The 19,545-nt window shown below is 40.3% G+C and overlaps 2 protein-coding genes across 3 annotated transcripts in view; both read right to left on the bottom strand.

Moving 5' to 3' along the window:
* Window positions 1-1,610: 1,610 nt before the first annotated feature.
* On the bottom strand, window positions 1,611-15,944 carry LOC107103749 (zinc finger protein 436-like). 2 transcript variants are annotated; one of them, XR_001482203.1, is made up of 5 exons: window positions 15,750-15,944; window positions 10,688-11,131; window positions 10,094-10,164; window positions 8,557-8,706; window positions 3,628-3,743 (listed from the first exon to the last, which is right to left on the bottom strand). XR_001482203.1 is itself a non-coding variant. In XM_015403563.1 (3 exons), the coding sequence occupies exons 1-3, from the start codon at window positions 15,913-15,915 to the stop codon at window positions 2,467-2,469; spliced, it is 1,887 nt and encodes a 628-aa protein (XP_015259049.1). In that variant the 5' UTR covers window positions 15,916-15,944; the 3' UTR covers window positions 1,611-2,466. The 2 variants fall into 2 exon arrangements, 1 of the variants encoding a protein (XP_015259049.1); XM_015403563.1 differs by lacking the exons at window positions 8,557-8,706; window positions 10,094-10,164 and having other exon boundaries at window positions 1,611-3,743.
* Window positions 15,945-17,894: 1,950 nt separating this feature from the next.
* The window catches only part of LOC107103748 (cytochrome b-c1 complex subunit Rieske, mitochondrial-like), a 4,126-nt gene continuing 2,475 nt past the window's right edge, over window positions 17,895-19,545 (bottom strand). The window contains exon 2 of the mRNA XM_015403562.1: window positions 17,895-18,790. Within this exon, the coding sequence (XP_015259048.1) occupies window positions 18,180-18,790 (611 nt within the window). The 3' untranslated portion in view covers window positions 17,895-18,179. The remainder of the gene's footprint in view (window positions 18,791-19,545) is intronic.

Consider the following 19,545-nt stretch of genomic DNA (forward strand, 5'->3'; position numbering starts at 1 on the left):
CTTTGCAATTTACAGATCTCCTCACCTGTTCACAACACCAGCCTTTTCTGAGCCTATTAACAATAAAGGGCATCAAAAGAACCTGGGATGATGCTGAGACTGAGGCTCATTGAAATTTGGCCAGAGGACGCTATCCAGGCATACCTTCCTCAATGTTATGAGTGCCGCCATTTTTGTTTGCGTAGTTCCCGCCTTGAGAGCAGTAGTATGGTTGACCACCGATAGCAGGCAGATAACTGTGCTAGCGTGATGTGTGAATGGTCATTAGAACTAAACTCTGCACAGTTAACTGATCCGAACTCGGTCTGAACTCGGCGTAGATCGGTTTCAGAGGGGTCGTGTAAACGGGCTAATAGATAAACCCCATAGATCAACCTCCTGCAATCAGTGAATGCAACTCAACTTAAACAGAGTGTTATGAAATAGGCATTTATTAACAAATAATAAATGCCTATAAAGGGGGAATGTTCCTGCTGTTCAAGTGATTAAAAAAACCTAAATTCTTACAGAAATAGACTGAATAGATCTGGAGGTGTCAAGTAACACAGTACAAATTCTTTATTTCCTAACTTACCTAGAAAGTTTGGCTATCTATACTTTACTGGAGTAATAATTTTTTTTAGACAAGTTTTTACTTCTACTCCTTAAATTGTTTTTGCAATTATCTCTACTTTCTACTCCTTACATTTTAAAAATATACTTGTTAGTTTTGTTTAATTTAAGCTCATTTTCATTACACCTGTTGCTATTTAAAAAAAAAAAGAGAAGAAAAAAAAACATCAAAATAATAATTTTTATCTAATTAATTTCTTTGTGGTTGGACTCGGTGCTGCCCCAACTTGTTGTTCACCACATGCCAAAATAAAAACTGTTTCCAGATGATGTAAAGTTAAATGTGACACTGTTACCATTAGTTATAAAACTAGGAAAATAAAGTCTTAAGGAAGTTATCATCCAGAAGTGTAGAAAATGTTCCTTTAATGGGGTATAGCAGTAAAGCTTCTGGCCTTAACATTTTTTCTGCATTACTTTTACTTTTATACTCTAAGTAGTTTTAAAAATGGTATTTACACTTTTACTCGGGGAAAGTGCTTAATTTGATCCTCCAACTTCTACTAAAGTATTTTTAAAAAGTGGGATTTCTAATTGAGTAACAAACAGTGATATTTTTGACACCTCTTAATAGATCTAACCCATGAATCCATGTTCACCTATACTAGAGCTATATTTTTTCTTTCATTGTGGGATCTGACCCAATACTGCAGAACCAAACTTAATATTAATATAGCACCAGATATTAACATCAGATTACTGCAACTCTAAATGCAACATACACAAAGGCCACTGCAACTGCTTTATTTTTTATCTGTTTTACACTTTCACCAGCTTATTTGCACATGTACACCCCATTAGCACTACACTTTAAAAACCGATCCATGCCGAGACCGGTCCAAGCTCGGATCAGTTAACCAGGCCGAGCTCGGTTCTGACCGTTTACACATCACGCTATCTCGGTTCCTCGACTCCTAGTGACGATCTGCGGTATTACTGCCAGTATTGAAGGAGGAAATCAAGCAGTTGGTGGCGGTAATGCACCTAACGTTGTTTGCCAACCGCCATAAAACACAAGAAGAAGAAGACGAAGAAGAAGAAGGAGGGAATCAAGCAAATCAAAATGGCGGCGCCCGTCACATTCAGAAAGTTATGCTTGATTATTATTGCTGTACTTCGTTATTTGCGGAGGGTCAGGCGAAGACGGCAACCATTCGTGGATGTTTAGAGGTGTTTATAGTTGTTGTTCTTCTTCTGTTTTGTGTTGGTTAGCGCGCAACTTCTGGAGGGGTATTACCGCCAACTATTGGAATGAAGTGTGAATCGTGATGTGCAGCCAGAAGAAGATGACGCGTTCTGCTCATGCGCTCTTTTATCAGAGAACAGAGCCAGGGAAAAAACCGAGCCGAGCCCACCTCTGGAACTTACTGAGCTCGGACCGGTCTCGGCACGGTTTTTCAAGGGTAGTGTAAATAGGGTAATTCTTTAAAATTCATTATAGAACTTAATGCCAATAAAGTAAACAAACACTTGAGTTCAAGAAATGCTTTTGGCCAAAAAGTGTATAAAACCCAAATGGACTACAAGTCCAAAATACAGTGACTTCTGAATTAACCGAGGATTACCAGCAGTAAATAAGTTAGCAGGAAGTGTTTATAATAGAAGTACATTTTCAAAACCCGTTCAATAACTATGAGGACTGAACAAATGCTGCGTGTCGCATTGCTTTGATCTAAAGGAGGAAATCTATGGGGGTAGAAGTTTTGCATTCAGAAAGACAATCATGTCAAGTTTAGTGATCAGGTTTAGAACTTTGTTATTTATAGTCTGTGAAAATAAGCAAACATTTCTCTAAATGGTTGTAGGGATCCATCAATGTAGCCAATTCCCCAGTCACTTTGAGCAGCAATAACTCTAACTGACTGGTGTGCTACCATCTTCCAGGATAATTTCCACTTCAGGATTACAACCTTTCCTATGTGTCTTCATGTGTCGGGAGAGATGAGTGCTGCTTTTGAACCTTTTGGCACATGTCTGGCAGGAGTATGGCCGCTCGCCAGTGTGGGTTCTCATGTGCCGCACTAGGTTACTGCCATGACTGAAGCGTTTGCTGCACATGGTGCAGGAATATAACTTCTCCCGGGTGTGGGTTGTCATGTGGACAGTAAGGTGGCTGCTGCTGTTAAAACATTTCCCACAGGTGGCGCAGGAATACGGCCGTTCTCCTGTGTGGCTCCTGGTGTGACGCAGCAGGGTGGTGCTGTGGCTAAAGCAGCGTCCACACGTTGTGCACTGATATGACTTCTCTCCTGTGTGGATCCTCATGTGGGAAATTAAGCTGCTGTTGTGGCTGAAGCATTTCCCACAGGTTTTACATGCAAATGGTTTCTCGCCGGTGTGGATTTTCATGTGAGCAGACAAGCTGCTGCTGTACCTCAATATTTTCCCACAAATATGACAGGAAAATGGCTTTTCTCCAGTGTGGGTGAGCATGTGGTTTCTAAGAGCAGATGCTTCTGCGAATCTTCTTCCACAGGTGCTGCAGGGATGTGGCTTCTCACCTGTGTGGGTTCTCTTGTGAGAACTTAAATGGCTGTTTTGACTGAAACTTTTCCCACAGGTTTCACATGAATACGGCTTTTCCCCTGTGTGAGTTCTCATGTGGACTGACAGATATTTGCTTTCTCTGAAAGCTTTCCTGCAGATCTTACAGGAATATGGTTTCTCCCCTGTGTGGATCCTGTAATGTTTTCGCATTTTGAAATTGCTGCTAAAAGTTTTTCCGCAGACGCCGCATTTCAAGGATTTATTACTCAGGTCAGAACTGCAGAGACTGTCTAATCCAGTGAGGTTGTCTGCGATATTATTTTCATTTTTCCAATTTCTACTTGATCCAGACTCTTCAGACAGGGTTCCCTCCAGATACTTGCTCTCAGTTGCAGTGGATGAGTTAGAACAGGGTTGGTTCCTGTTTGGTCCTGACTCATTATGCTCTGTTTCCTCATAATCAGAGGTCACCATGAAGCTATTGATCTCCTGCTTCACTGCCAGCTGATCAGTATCAGTTCTGAAGCAGGGGTCCTGCTCCTCTTTAATCTCAAGAGGTTCTGGTTCCTCTTCATCCCGACCAGCGTGTCCCTCCTGCTCTTCAAGAATCTTGGCCTCTTTCCAGAGAAAATGGTTGGGGAAATCTGGAGGTAAAAACAAAAGCCAAGAAGTAAATGAGAGAGTATGCAGGTGGGAAGCAGCATAGCATCAGGATGATAAAAATGATAAATACTCTATAATTCATGCAACCCTCAATAAAGAGATAAAATTCCTTTACATATTCTAAGCATGAATGAGAGGTTAGTGTTAGTCTATCTCTGCAGAGACAGTTAGCATAAAGTTAGCTTTGGAGTTAGCTTTAAGTGTCAACGCTAAAACCAAGGTCTTTACAGCAGGTTTGTGCAAAAAATGTGTTCAGTATCTGTGAAATGACATTTCAAATGTCATTTACAGTGGTCTGCAAAAGTTTGGGCAACCTTGTTAATTTCCATGATTTTCCTTCATAAATCGTTGGTTCTTAGGAATTAAAAAAAATAGTTAAATATATCATATAGGAGACAAACACAGTGATATTTGAGAGATGAAACGAAGTTTATACCATTTACAGGAAGTGTGCAATAATTGTTTTAACAAAATTAGGCATGTGCATAAATTTGGACACTGTTGTCATTTTACATTTAACATTTAAAATATTTCGAAATATATCCATATATAATTTTTAGATGTGCAATATTTGACCTTTAATGATTAGTAAAGCATCATTGCCTTTTTTGTGGGATTGGTGACATATTTCCACCCTCTCTGCCCATTGATTCTCATTCAAAGTTGTACATGTGCAGTAGCTCCTCTGCAACACCAACGTATAGCAGAGCTGCGCCCCAAGCTGACAGGAAAAGTATTCTATGGAGTCAGAAAGGGGTCAAAATGTTTGTAAACTTATACATCTTAGATGAAACTAAAAGAATAACAGAAGAAACATAAGTTGACATTGAATTTCCAATTTTTACCGTATAATCTGAGAAACTAAAAAGTAAACATTAAATAATAAGAATTTATTCTAAATTCTTTCCCTCAGCTTGAAAAAATTCATAATTCACTTTAGTATTTTAATTACACTTTTTCTTTTTTTTGGTTTTAGATTTTATATTTTCAGATTCAAATCCCTTTCTTAAAATTTTTTTTTTCTTTTTTTACACGGCGTGCAGAATTATTAGGCAAATTAGTATTTCAATCTGGAAAAACTCACACAAAGAGAAAAGACCATTAGGAGGAATTTATTGAAACAATTACTTTGTCTTTGGCGCTCAGACCTCGGCAGGAAACATAGAGCTTAATTTTGATAGATATGCATAAACAGGAGCAAAGAACAGATCTGTTTCCCCCCAGGCCTGAAACTGTTAGTGGAGTGGAGATAGATGTAGTTGGTCAGTCTGTAGACTGCTGGTTGGAGAGACGGTCTGCTGAGCTTTATGGGGAGATCCAGCGGACTGCATGAGCTGATACTAGAGCTTCACTCAGGGACCTTGAAGATGGAAGTCCAGCTTGGATAACAGGTGAGAGAACCTGTCCATGATGAGCAAGCATGAAGCGACAGTGGTGAGGAAAAACTCCCCATTGGGAAGAAACCTCTGGCAGAACCAGGCTATACAAGACGATCTTCCGCCGGAGCGGTTAAGATGAGACAGGGAACGCTGTAAGGGTCTGCGAGGAATGACGCTCTGATTAAGCTTTAGCTACAATGGTGGAGGGGCTGGAGGGGGGGTTGAAACGATGTCATCTGAATGAAGTCACAGCGCATCCATCGCCCGCGCACAGGAGCAGACAGGTGCGTATCAGAGGCCTTTTAAGATGAGCTTTGGATGCCGATTGGCTTTCGTGGAGGTGTAGTTCAAAGCTGATTGGCTGTGTTGCAGGTGGGTGAGGGAAAGCAAAGAGTTTCTTCAGTTTAACTTCTAGGCTCTATTTCAACCACATCATCCTTTTCATACATGTTGTCCTACTCCAAGCTGTATAAGCTTGAACACCAACTACTAATTCAGTAAATCAGGTGGTGTGCATCACTGTAATAAGAAGGGGTGTGGCCTAATGACATCAACACCCTATATAAGGTGTGCTTAATTATTAGGCAACTTCCTTTCCTTTGGCAAAATGGGTCAGAAAAAAGATTTGACAGACTGAAAAGTCAAAAATTCTCAGATGTCTTTCAAAGCGGTGAAGCAGTTTGGAAATTACCAAGCTTTTGAAGCTGGATCATCGCACAATCAAGTGGTTCATGGCAAATAGTCAACAGGGGCGCAAGCATGTTGAACAAAGAAGACGCAAAATAACTTCCCATGAATAAAGAAGGATGAAGCGAGAAGCTGCCAGGAAGCCTTTAGCCACCAGCTGTGCCATATTTCAGAGCTGCAACAGCTCACGTTAAGATTGAAATTTGCCTGCTTAAAGCACCCGTTTTTCTGAAATTTCACAGATTTTTTCGCTGTCTTTTACCAACAAGCGCCGCTTTTTATGTCTGTCTTGATGGTACCGCAAGACGGGTGTTCTTGACGCGCATTCTTACCAAGACAATGCGTATCAAATATGCGCATTTTCCTAATATGATAATAATATCCTTCCTTCTTTTCTGACAGCCAATGCATTTGAACTGGTTGCATCCAATTGCTGATCCAGGCAGCCAGACCAAGATAGTTCAGCCCAGATCTGCTTTGTGGAAAGTTCTGCACAGAGCTCTGTGTGGCATTGTTGCCAAAGTTCACTGCATTGTCCTTCCAGAAAATGTGTCTTTCTGACTTGTTCTCTGTATATTTCCTGCATATCACTAACCTTTTGCCAAGCTCATAATGCTTTCTACAGCCATGGAGCAACTGCTGTTACAATTAAATGTAACAGGAACATTTCTGATTAAAAGTGTCAGTAGTGCAATGATAAAACACTTACCCCATAGATCATGTTCTCTCTCTCCTAAATATATAGGATTTTTTTTTTTTTTTCACCATGTTTCTGTCTTTTTGTAGTTTTGAGGAATGATACATTTTTTAACCACATCACATGAATGTTCTTTCAGTCTACAGTTCTTTCAGTCGGCACATGGCGCCATACAACGAGTAGGCTCCTGGCAGAGCAGCAACTAGGTCCTCTCCTAGATATTATATATAGGTAAGATGTGTCTCAATTATGTGTACTCAAGGTCGTAGCTTTGGTAGGGACACTATTGGTCTTCAGTTTCATTGATCCTTTGCAAAAATATGCATGCTCTTTTTTTATGCTTAATGTGAGCATTAGGACATCTTTTTTTAAGAGAACAGCAGCATTTCTTGCTACATTTATACAAATCTTATAAGCACTACACTCACTAGATGCTGTTTATCAATGTTTAAAGCATCACTGGCTCTGACCAATTTGGAATTAGGACTTTTTTCTGTGATGTTAACCAGTGTTTATGTGATAAGACCTGCATGTGTAATACCAAATGTGACCACTGGAGGGAACCTGAGTCCCTTGGTATGTAAGGCAGAGCATTGTATCAGAACGTCAGTTATTCAATACAGTTGAACAGAAACGTACGCTGGTTGTCCCGTGTTTTCTTTCAACGTTTACTTTGAATCACACAACATTTTCCGCTTTGAAAAGGTTTGCATTTAAACTAACCAGCGACTAAGACAGTGTTTATATAACCAAATATTGTCTAAATATGTCTGTTATATGTGGATTTATCCTGTTTTCTTTTAAAGATAAATCACGTATAAAAGACAATATCAACTATAAAAGACAATATAACACTATCTTATCTGTAATGTAAAAGTATCCAAGACAAACAGCCAGATTTAAGCATTATTTACCAGAAGTTAATGTTTGTACTGATTTACTATGGACCGTGTGGAAATCTAGAAAAATAGAATCAGTGTAAATAGAGTTCTTCTGTTTGTCTTTATCCTATTTCTAGAAGTAGAAGTCAATTAAATAGAACTATTTTTATGTGGAAAACAAAAAATGTTATGTTCTACAAAAGAAATAACAGCTGTTATTTATACCTGAACTGCCGTCAAAAATGAAAACCAAATAAATATTGATAAAAGGGAATCAGAAATGTTGATAGTTTACAGTCTTTGTTCATTTTAACAGCAGTTTTCAGAAATCCTGTCTGACTCAGAATTTTTAGTTTTAGAAAAGAAATCCTAACGTTGGTTACTCACATCTCTATTAGCACAATGTAAAACTTTTTACATGAAAGAATGCATGCCGATGGATCAGAAACAACAGAGAAGTAGCCTACATTTATGGATTATATTCTTTAAAAAAAGCAAAAACTACAAAACGGGCTTGGTTAGAGACAAGAGAAAATATAAAGGGAAAAGTCAAACTGCCTCAGCCGGATTTGAACCTGTATTGAAGAAAAAAGTTTGCTTTGTATTCTGCCACTTCAACCACTGCACCACTTCTCAGTTGAAAACACTAGTGAACTGTTCCAGTCAATACCTTTAAACCACAAAACATTAGTTAGCGACACGTCGATGATAGGCATGGAAATGGATTCAAGATGGCAGCAAAGAGCATGGAGTGGATATATTCCTAAAAATAAGGCTTCGTGAAAGAACGATGCAGTGAACTTTGGCAGCGATTGGATGCAACCAGTTCAAATGCATTGGCTGTCAGAAAAGAAGGAGGGAAAATATTATATTAGGAAAATGCTCATATTTAACCCGCGTTGTAGAGTCTAGAAATTTCGAGTCTTGCGGTACCATTATGACAGACGTAAAAAGTGGCGCTTGTTGGTAAAAGACGGTGAAAAAAGCACAGAAATTTCGGAAAAACGGGTACTTTTAGCGGGTGAATTTCATCTTAACGTGATAATTAGATGCGAATAGTGGCATTCTTGGCTTGCCATATCACAACCCCGTCCTCCTGCTTCCACAGGAGTCCCTCTCATCGCTGCAGTCAGAGCAACAGCATGTTTACCCTCAGCTTCCAGACTGCAAATGAACTGTGCATATGCGCTGGGATTGACGGCGCAGGTTGATCACATTGGAGTCAGATCCCTCAGTTGCTGAAGCTGCCATAGAGAAGCTTGACCAACATGATGATCCACTGTGAGCAGGCAAGCACAGTCTGTGTGTGTGGAGAAAAATCTTATTAGTTTAAATATAATAATTACCATTATTTGCTCACATTGTCATTGATTCTTTGTTGATTTTTTTTTGTTCCATTTATATTGTTAATGTCATGTAAAAAATGTTATGGCTCAAAATGTTCATGTTCTACCATGAGTAGTTGGCTCCCTAGTGGAACACAAGGCGGAAAAAAGTAAAAAAATAAAATAAATTGTAACTCTGCCATGGTTCATTTTGCCGGTCCCAAGCCCGGGTAAAGGCGGAGAGTTAGTTTTGTAATAAAATTTATTTAAAAATAAATAAATAAATAAAATAAAAAATAAACATTAATGGACAGAAAAGGTAGCTCTATATATTCAGTGTTTTTACTGACTTTGTATCTCTAACAATGTTATTTCTCCCACAGCGCCAATAACATGCACATCATGAGTCAGATTATGCAAATTTAGCAATGACATCATTCAGCAATTTATAGCACAGCCAATAGCTACTTTCCTTACTGAGGAGTTGGCAACACTGACTACACAGTCACTATGGTGACAGTCTCTGCTGCTTAGCTGCTGGTGAATTGAACTCGACCCTGCTGCAGTAATGTCACGTACAGTACAACAACGCCACCTGATGGTATGTGGGTGTAGGTGCAGCAAGTTGTGCCTAACTCTCAAAGCAGGAAGAGGCAGCCTGTGAGCCTGCGCTCAGGGCAGCAAATCCAGATATTACAGATACAAATCCTTTACGCATTTGTGGATCTCACACGGCAGAAGTGCAGCAAAAATCACGTGTGTAAAGAGAGCCAACCGAGAAACCGCTGGACTTGTAACCAATGAGTGGTCTGTATTTCTGGGCCTTGAACTGAAAATACTTCAGCCATAAGTGTCTCTGTGTGCTTACTGATTGATCTACATGTTTGCAAATCATACTACAGATTTGTAAATCTGAATACAGATTTGGAAATCTCAGTTCACTTTTGTAGATTTGAATACAGATTTGTGGAGCTCAACAGCTGAGCTGTAGAGGTGGTCAGCAGCACTAAATTCCTCTGGGTGCACATTAAGGAAAACCTCACCACCTGGAAACACCACCTCACTTGTGAGAAGGGAAAAGAAGCGCATGTATTGTTGCTACAAACTTACCTAAATGTTTATTTTAACATAAACCCTTTTTTTTCTGGCCCAGTGGAAATGTTTCATTTTGTGAAAAACTTTCCATAGAGGTAGAAAACTAAAACAACACACAAATAACACATTCATTTTTGACAACTACTGAACTGAATTAAACAATGTTGTGTTCCCTACTCAAAGACCTTAAACGGGGAACGCCGTTTTTTTTTTTTGTTTTTTACATTGGGTCCTTGATTTTCCGTTATTCCATCATGTTCTGCTCACCCAAATGAGTTTTGTGTCATTTGGAGCCGTTCCAAAGATATCCGGTTTTGTAATCCAAGTAACGTCTTCCTCTGTAAAAAAAAAAATGGCGTTTCCCTTTAATAGCACTGCTTTCATTGTAGGCCAACCGCCAAACATTATCAGCCTTGATTCCCATAATGCTTCATTCCCTGGTCCTAATTTTAGCCATGCAGAAAACTCTTGGCTGGATAGACAGTTTTTATTCAATTTAAACTTTGTCGTCCAAGTAAAACGTTAGCGGCGCATCACCCCCAGGTCCACATGCAGCCTCGTTTTATCAGGATGGAACCAATAATGGTTCCAGCGAGCCGTTTTGTAAATGTAAAAAAAAATATTGTCATTTATTTCAATGTTTTAAATGGATTACAAAAATAAAATCTTATTTATGATGTGGTAACAATTTTAACATCTGTGAAAGACTGATTTAAGACATTTTAATACAAATGAAGGCCTTAGTTTTATATTGAAGAATTCAACGCCCTTTAAGACTTGTTAAGGATCAGTGGGAGCCCTGCATTAAACATTTCCCACAGGTTTCACATTAGAGACATGTTTGGTTCCAAAGGGTCTGACCTGTGTGGATTGTGTAGAGAGTCGTTCCTGAGGTCTTGGTCGTTTTTCCACCACTCTGCAGGGAGCTGCTTCCATCACCCTTTGCGAGGAGACAGCTGTCCATCTGCTTTCCGCTCCATCTCTCCTTCTGCTCTGTGTTTCTGGCTGCTTCAAAGTCTTCAGGCCAGCTGACCTCCTGATCTGGTCTCTTAGGGTGGAACTGATCTCCGTGTGACTTAGACTCACTCTGATCTCCTTCCTCAAACATCGGTGTCACCATTTGGACATCAGCTTCCTGCTTCAGTACCATCTGAGCATCTCCCTCATCGGCCCACAGCTCCTCCTGCTCCTCTTTAATCTCTGGAGGTACCGCTTCCAGTTGGTCTTCACTGAAGTTCTCCATCTGCTTGCTGATCTGCTGGTCCCCGAGGGACTCCATCTTTGTGAGAAAACACTGCTGAACATCTGAAAATATACAGGAGAGCCTTTAGTGCACAGAGGAGGACCCCACTGTGGAAAACATGTCATTTAAAAAGCTGCAGCAGGGTTTAATGTACAGCAGTTATACAGAGCCACGGCTCGCCTAGAGCCAACAGAGGAAGAAATAATCTCATGCCTCTAAAGCACTGTGAAATGTTCAAATGCTGCACGGAGCTACAGCTCAAACTGTGCGACGACACCACAGGATTTAAGCTTCCAGCTCACAATGTATGTTCTCACACTGTGCAACCCGACCCACTGATGTCATCTACCTGCTCACATTGTACGTCTAAAAACAACATGTTGGACTGATGGCGCTGGTCAGACTCGTCTATCTGGAAGAAGAAGAACAACTTAATTGTTTAGACATGCTCAGTGTTGGAGGTTCTGATAAATCAGCTCATAGCTCTGCCTTAACAGCAGGATTTATCCAGAACCACCTTATGACAGCCGACTGAATTTCAAACATGTTTGATTTTCTCTCCACCTTAAGATTGGTGATCAGGAGGTGGTCATGAGAGGCTAATAGCCCCTCGTTACCCTCTGTGCACTATGGGATGCACGATGAGACTGAAAGTCGGCTGAATCAAAAAATTCTTGCATGACTGGAGAGTCTGCCTGAAAAGGGCAAAAATCGTACAGTGTATGCCCGGCTTTACAAGTCTGGTGGCTGAAAACCGAAAATGCACTTGTTGGTAGTTTATTTCAAAGACCAAAGAGTTGATTTAGACTGTCTTTTCCTCAAGACTTAAATGATTACGATTGAAAAAATTCTTGCACAACTGGAAAACCGGCACAAATAACGCACAAAAAAAATCATACAGTGTATGCCCGGCTTAAGGTACCAGTCAGAATAAGAATAGAACAAAATACAATAGAATTCAACTTTACTGTCATTAACGTGTCACAAAGAAACGAAATTCATGCTCTGCTTTTAACCCATCCCTTTGGGGAGCGGTGGGCTGCCATTGTCCGGTGCCCCGGGAGCAGTTTGCTCAGAGACCCAGAGTGGCAGTCTGTGGGTCCGAACTCAGAACCTCAGGATCCCAAGCCTTTGCCCTCACCCAGCGGTCGGCAACCCAAACTGCTCAAAGAGCCATTTTGGAGCAAAAAAACAAATCTGTCTGGAGCTGCAAAAATGTAAAAGCCTTATATAAGCCTCGTATAGCAACATGAGCTCTAAGTGTCTTAGCCCTCTATAAAAAAGGACTATGCTGCCTTAAATATATAATAAACATTCATGATTAAATGTTAATCCTGGAGCAAATCTCACATAGTAGCAAGAGGTGAGGGAGGAGCAGTGAACGTCCTCTCTGCATGGAATTCACCGCTCGACGCCTCACCGCCTTTCAGTTTAAGTTTTGTTGCATTGATGAAATGATAGAAACAGGATAAAGGAATCTCTTTCTATGGTGGACGTGTTTCTTTTGGAGGAGCTGATTCAGTCATGAGGAACCAAGCAGGAACTGACCTCCATCAGAGCAGAGCATCTCTAACCCCGATATTCCACATCCTCCATCACCAGCGTTCCTTGGTGTTATTTTTATTTTAAGGATTTGGGGGAAAAATTGAAAAAATTCACATACCTGCATCAGAGCGCTACCTGATTGATCCATGATCCATGGATCATGGATCAATCAGGTAGGTTGATCCAAGGTTTGTTCATGCTTGAAACAAATCTAGCAGCAGTATTGGAGATGCAATCCATTTATTAAATCTTTGTTATCCTCTAATTTATCCAGAAGTTCAGCTGCATATTTAGCCTTTCCTGGAAATGCCTTTCCAAATTACTATTTTTATTATTTGACAAATTCTCGTGCCAAAGCAAAACTAAAGGCTATCCTTGTGCATTGATAATGAAAGCAAATGATTTGCTCCATTCTTCTTTGAATCTCCTGTTCTCATCAGGTCTGATTCTCCTTTTTCCCCTTTGGGATCCATGGCCCTAGACACACCCGCCGCTTTCTTTGCCATGTGACACATGTGTTGCACGCTTTGACCACTGATCTCTATGGCTAAGACACATTATTATCTTTGAAATAAATGTTTACATATATTGATTAAAATAATTTATTCTACAAATGTTTACAGCATTGGAAAACATAATGAATGTATGTTTGACCTCCTGCAAACCATATTAGAATAAGCAAAACAAACAAATTTTCATAAAGTTTTGAAAAAGCTACAGGGAGCCGCAAGAGGGGGAGGGGGGGGGGGCTATAGAGCCGTATGCGGCTCTGGAGCTGCGGGTTGCCGACCCCTGCCCTGACCACTGCCCAAAGAAAAAAAAAACTGGTTGAGAGGTCAAACCTGGTGTGATTGGTTCACAACTAGGCCACATGCTTATAACTGGTTTCCAATGAGTATTCACCCTAGAGGACTGCTTCTATAGTCTTGGTGCAATACTGCCTGGAGATAGTCTGGAGACAATCAAGGACAACAGAGAGAAAAAGCTGCCAGCTCTTTTAACAGATAGGATTAATATAAACCTGGTGTGGGAGGCAAGGTGGACTGATCGGCACCAGGATTCTGCCAAAAAGCCCTACACACAATAACCACTCCTTTACTTCATATAGATGCTCATTAGCAGCATGTTTAATCTGTTTGATGGGCAATAGAGCATCACGGGATCCTGATGTGTCACAAAGACAAATGCCTGTTCCTTTGGTCTGAGGGAAGCAGGTTTGGTTTCTATGGGCCCAAAACCAAGGAACAGGGAGCTTTCATTTCCTTGCATCTCAATCCCGTCAACTTTGGTTGCTTTAAAGGCGTTGCCCAAACCAAAAGCACCACGTCTGTAATTGGCTACTTTTAGGGAAATCCCACATCTTTAGTTGTGATGTGTTGCCAAGGTAACCAGAGTAAACAGTCCAGCTGAAACTGGAAACTACTGCATTTGATAATCCTTTTAAACAGATATCCTACAGAGAAGGTCTTCAACAGGGGGTCCACAGAGGTACTGCATGGGGGGGGGGGGTTAACAAAAAGTTTTGGTTGATCAGACTTTTTTTTATATTCCCTGCAGCAATTTCTCCCACTAATTGAAACCTCTTTAAATCCACATTAACATGAATTCAACAGACTAGTAAACAGATAAATGGAGGCAGAAGATGTCTTTCAGTCATCATTGGACACATTCAGCGACACACAGGAGCTCATTCAATCTGGGCACTGTTTCATTCACAACACCTGTCCCATCAACCAGGAATCAGAAATACTTTAATAATCCCAGGAAGGGATTACTTTAATTACATTACTCCATCTGTAATAGAGGGACTATAGGACTAGTTTGATAGAACACTGGGGGTCTTCTGCCTGGATACCTTTGAAGGCCCTACAGCCAATCTCCAAACTATGAGCATTGATCTTTACCTGCTGGGAATTTCAAAGAAGCACAAAGTTTTAAAATTGAGAACATTGGCAAGTTTAAAAAACGCCTGCAGAACCTCTGAACAGCCCGCATCACATCACAGGTGTTAGAAGACCTAAAAACATTTAAATAACCTAATATATAGCATCTGTGATTCCATCTCTTCCCTTTTCTCTGGTATAGGATGGAGCCAAGCACCTTCTCAGCTGATTTATTGAACGTTTTAATTAGTGCACAGGGAGACATGTGGAGTTAACAACATTCTTCATTTTGCAGCCGATTACTTTTTAGAATTAATTTCTACTGCTACATTTTGCAGCAATGGTTTTGTGGCATGTCTTAAAAATTAGCACCTTTTGTTCAACGTCCAAGGCATGATTAATATATTGATTAGCCTGTAAACAAATTTACTGGATTAATGACATTCCTAGTATACCACATGATATCACACATAATGATTTTTGAGAATTTGCAAAAGACATGGGAGGAGTAGAGGAGAGAATGAATATTCCACCTGCCTGAAATAATCAAAATCCCCTCCATAACATGGGAAGAAATTAATTCCCCTGCAAGTCTTTAACTGTGTTTATTCCTCTCTTCATCAACAACAAACTCTGTGGATTTGGGGACGTTTAATCATTATTTGCCAGAGTTGTGAGAAGGAAATCATATATTTTATCCACCTGATATAATCTGTCCCCCTTTGATGATCTTAATGAAATGTATTTTCTATTTAAATGTTTATCTAACATTTTACAAATATTCCAAGAAAAGTTCAAACCAAATCTCTGGTGCAATGCTACTGCAGACATTTTGAGAACTGAAAATAAATTTCATAAAGATCATCAAACCAACAGTCAGATTTATTTGAACTATTTTGGATTTTAAAATATAAAATAATAAATGTTTCAAACATAATATTAAAAAAATAATGACCATTTCAAAATTCACAGGATTTGTTTATTTTTCCCCCCCCCATCTTGTGGGGGAATTGATTATATCAGATGGCTAAAATATTTGTGGATACAAGTTCTTTGCCACATCATTCTAATCTGAACATCAAAACAGAAATCCATTCATTAGATATGTCAGTTGATGTTTTGGCGAACAGCCACCTAAGCTTCAGTAACATCTGCGGTGCGCATAGATTCTAACCAGTTAATCTAGTCACCAGTTAATCTGTCACACCGGCCAGTGTCCTCCAGCCTGAAGCATCTCTGCGGACCTCCTGACCTGTTTCCTGGAAGCTGCTATCCAGCAGTCTGCGCTGATGGTCCATCTGCTGCTCAATGGTTCTCTCAAACACCCCAAAGATTTCCTCCGCAGCAGCAGTTAGCCGCTCGCTGATGAACTCTCTCAGATGCTTTACTGAATACATGCTGGAATGGTTCTGCTCCATCACGGATATTTAACCGAGGAGAAACACAACAAAGAGGCAGCAGACTTCCGGTCTCATTCCTTGGTCTCTCTACCGCACCCTACTGGCACACATGCCTATTGCAGCCTGTAAGAGTTCAAGGTTTTAGAGCTCTAACATAATTCTGATCATTATAGCATTAGAAACTTTAAGGAAACAAAAGAAAAATGTATAAACGACATAAAAGCTAAGGCTGCCTTTTTATAAGAAGGTGTCAAAAAACAACAACAGATATTATAAATTAGATTGCATCGAACTTTATTGATCTCGTAATGGAGAACAATTCACTTGTGACATCAGCTCCTATAAACAACAGAAGGTAAACAGGGGAAAAAATGTTAACAAATTATATACAATGTATCCAGATATATATTAGACAGTAGAAAATAAAGGAGATTTAAAGTAACTTAAATACAGTTAAGGATTTAAAGGAAAAGTCCGTTCAGTAAGGAATAATAAATGGATTCTGCAGAGTGGGAGAATAGAGAGAGAATGAAGCAGAATGATGAAAAAGGGGTCCCTATGTCCTCCAGCAGTCTAAGCCTATAGTAGCATAACTACAGAGATAGCTCAGGATAACCTGAGCCACTCTTAACTATAAGCTTTATCAAAAAGGAAAGTTTTAAGCCTAGCCTTAACAGTAGACAGGGTGTCTGCCTCACGGACTAAAACTGGTAGTTGGTTCCACAGGAGAGGAGCCTGATAACTAAAAGATCTGCCTCCCATTCTTTTAGAAATTCTAGGAACCACTAGTAAACCTACAGATTGAGAGCGAAGTGCTCTGTTAGGAACATAAGGAACAATCAGATCTCTGATATCAGATGGAGCTTGGCCATTTAAGGCTTTATATGTGAGAAGGAGGATTTTAAATTCTATTCTGGATTTAACAGGAAGCCAATGAAGAGAAGCCAGGATAGGAGAGATATGATCTCTCTTTTTCATTTTCATCAGAACTCTGGCTGCAGCACTTTGGATCAGCTGAAGGCTTTTAACTACAGTTCAATCTGAAAAAAGAGAAAAGACTATTAGGAAAAATGTATAGATATAATAACTTGGTTTTTGGCGCTCAGACCTCAGCAGGAAACAAAGCACTTAATTTTGATAGTTATGCATCAACAGGGGCGAAGAACATGTCCATTTCCCCCTCACTCCTGAAACTGGTGGTGGAGATTGGAGGGGCTGGAGGGGGGTTGAAACCGTCGTGTCATCTGAATGAAGTCATAGGGCATCCAACGCCTGCGCACAGGAGCACACAAGTGGATCAGAGACCTTTTAAGATGAACTTTGGATGCCGATTGGCTTTCGTGGAGGTATGGTTCAAAGCTGATCAGCTGTGTCACAGGTGGATGTAGGAAAGCAATGAGTTTCTTCAGTTGAACCTACTCCTAGGCTCCATTTTGTGGACTTCCTGATAAGAATTACAACAGGCCAGCCTTGAATTAACAAATGCATGGACTAGTGGATCTAAAAATGAAAATTTTAAATAGATATGAATACATTAAGCAAAAAATGGCTTTTATCATATCAGTCATCAAATCAGTGTCAATTTATCACTGCCTGCAGTGATTCTAAATGTCAAGCAGGTGTCATATGCAAATATATCAAAATGCTTCATGAAACCTCATGAATCCACTGGTGCTGATTATCAAGAAATGTTCTTCTCTTCACAGAAAGCTGATATTCATATTAAATATAAGCTATTTTTAAGTCATGGCAAGAAGTTTACATTTCAGAAATGTCCAAACTGTGATTAAAAACCAAGAAAAACAGGCTGCACTGATTGATGAAAAGAAAGTAAAACAACTAAGTTTTAAATGTCATCAGACTGCACATTTAATTCAGTCCTACAGCAACATGAAACAGATGTGATTTTGATCATCACTTCTGAAACTTTTTATGTTTTCCATAAACATGCTGCACCAAATGTTGCCCTTTCTGTAAAAATGGCTCCAAACAGACTCACAGGGTCAAATAAAATAGATTTTTATTAGTAACACAACAGCAGAAGGACTAGAACACAAAATGGTATTAACCAACATTTACATGACTTTCATCTGATTGGAATAAACAGAAATGGTTTATCTTCCAGGTATTCATTTAAATAACTTTATTGGTTAGACTGAATTTAAAAGTCAAGACATCAAAGCAACTTTGGCTCCCATTTCCACAGAGGGAGGATATGATGAACTTTGTTGCTACTGAGGACTGAAGTCTAGAGAATTGAGCCATTTGTCTGTGATTGTGGTTTATCCCACAATTACAGTTTCCTCATCTGGAAACTCGTAGTATGGGACCTCCAGGTTGAGCGGGGCGGGGCCTTTCCTGATGCGACCAGAGGCGTCATAGTGCGAGCCGTGACAGGGGCAGTAGTAACCTCCATACTCTCCAGCATTGGCTATTGGTACGCAGCCCAGATGTGTGCACACACCAAGAACAATCACCCATTTGGGGTTGAGGACTCGGTCTTTGTCGTGCTGAGGGTCTCGAAGCTCTGAAAGGCTAACGGCGGCTTCAGCTTCGATCTCCTTCTCAGTGCGATGACGTACGAACAGCGGTTTGCCGCGCCACTTGAAGGTCATGTTCTTCCCTTCGGGGATGTCACCAAGCTTGATCTCGATCTTGGACATGGCCAAGACGTCAGCTGAGGCACTCATGGAGGAAATAAACTGAGTCACCACAGTCTTGGCAGAATAAACACCAACTACAGCCGTAACTCCGGTTACCAGGTAAGAGAAGGCTCTCCTGGATTCGCTGCTCTCTTGGGAGGACTTGTGAGGGTCAAGGACCTCTGGACGCCTGTAGTCGGAGAAGTCTGGTACTCTGATGTCAGTGTGGGCAAACCTGACTCCGGCACGCCCTACAAAAAAAAAAAAAAAAGAAAAAACTCTTTTCTCATTCAAGCACAACACACAGAGCATCCATGGCTGAAACAAGATTAATCAGGATTAACTGATTATTAAAATCATTAATTTAGTAATTCATTAATGGCTAGATGGAATATACAGACTCTGAGGCTGTTTCTCAATGTGTACTTGTGCATCCTTGTGTGCTGTAATAATTCACCTGGACAAGAAGACCCAGAAAAGACAAAGTCCCCGGATGCTGTTCTGGCCCCTCCCTCTTTACCCAGCATGCATCAGAGCAGACTTGTCCGTTCTCCAGATTGACAGCTGTCCCAACATGCACTGCAGCAGCAGCTTCCAGGTTAGCGCTCACAGAGCTCAGAGTATTAAGTTTAAAGTTCTCTTTTCTGTTGTTCTATGAAAGTACATTTTAAGATAATTTGAGGCGAGAGCATTAAAGTTTAAGCTTCACTATATGGAACATTCACTGATTTGATGCATGATAAAAAAATTCAAATTGAGAGCACCGCGGCAAGAAGCGGCCCTCCGAGGCTATACGCAGCCAGGGCTAACATTGCTAAGGACAGGTTCACTGGACTGCTGATCACCCATTGGTAGGACAGGGTTGAAGTGAAGCCACTGGCAGCCATATTGGTACTCCCTAGTTAACCAGTCGAAATGTAAACAATGTGTCCCGTATAGGGCTGGGTATTGTTCAAAAATTTTCGGTTCCGGTACCAATACCGACACCTTCACTTCGATACCGGTT

This window comes from Cyprinodon variegatus, unplaced genomic scaffold, assembly GCF_000732505.1.
Source record: "Cyprinodon variegatus isolate N-32 unplaced genomic scaffold, C_variegatus-1.0 Scaffold1521, whole genome shotgun sequence".
Classification (NCBI taxonomy): domain Eukaryota; kingdom Metazoa; phylum Chordata; class Actinopteri; order Cyprinodontiformes; family Cyprinodontidae; genus Cyprinodon; species Cyprinodon variegatus.

Bases quoted from the DNA above. Each gene is read 5' to 3' on its own strand.
- LOC107103749 (XM_015403563.1), bottom strand. From the start codon at position 15,915: ATGGAGCAGAACCATTCCAGCATGTATTCAGTAAAGCATCTGAGAGAG. The intron at 11,132-15,749 runs GTCAGGAGGTCC...GTATATTTTCAG, and splicing joins TAGCAGCTTCCAGGAAACAG to ATGTTCAGCAGTGTTTTCTC. The intron at 3,744-10,687 runs GTCAGACCCTTT...TTTTACCTCCAG, and splicing joins TCTCTACACAATCCACACAG to ATTTCCCCAACCATTTTCTC.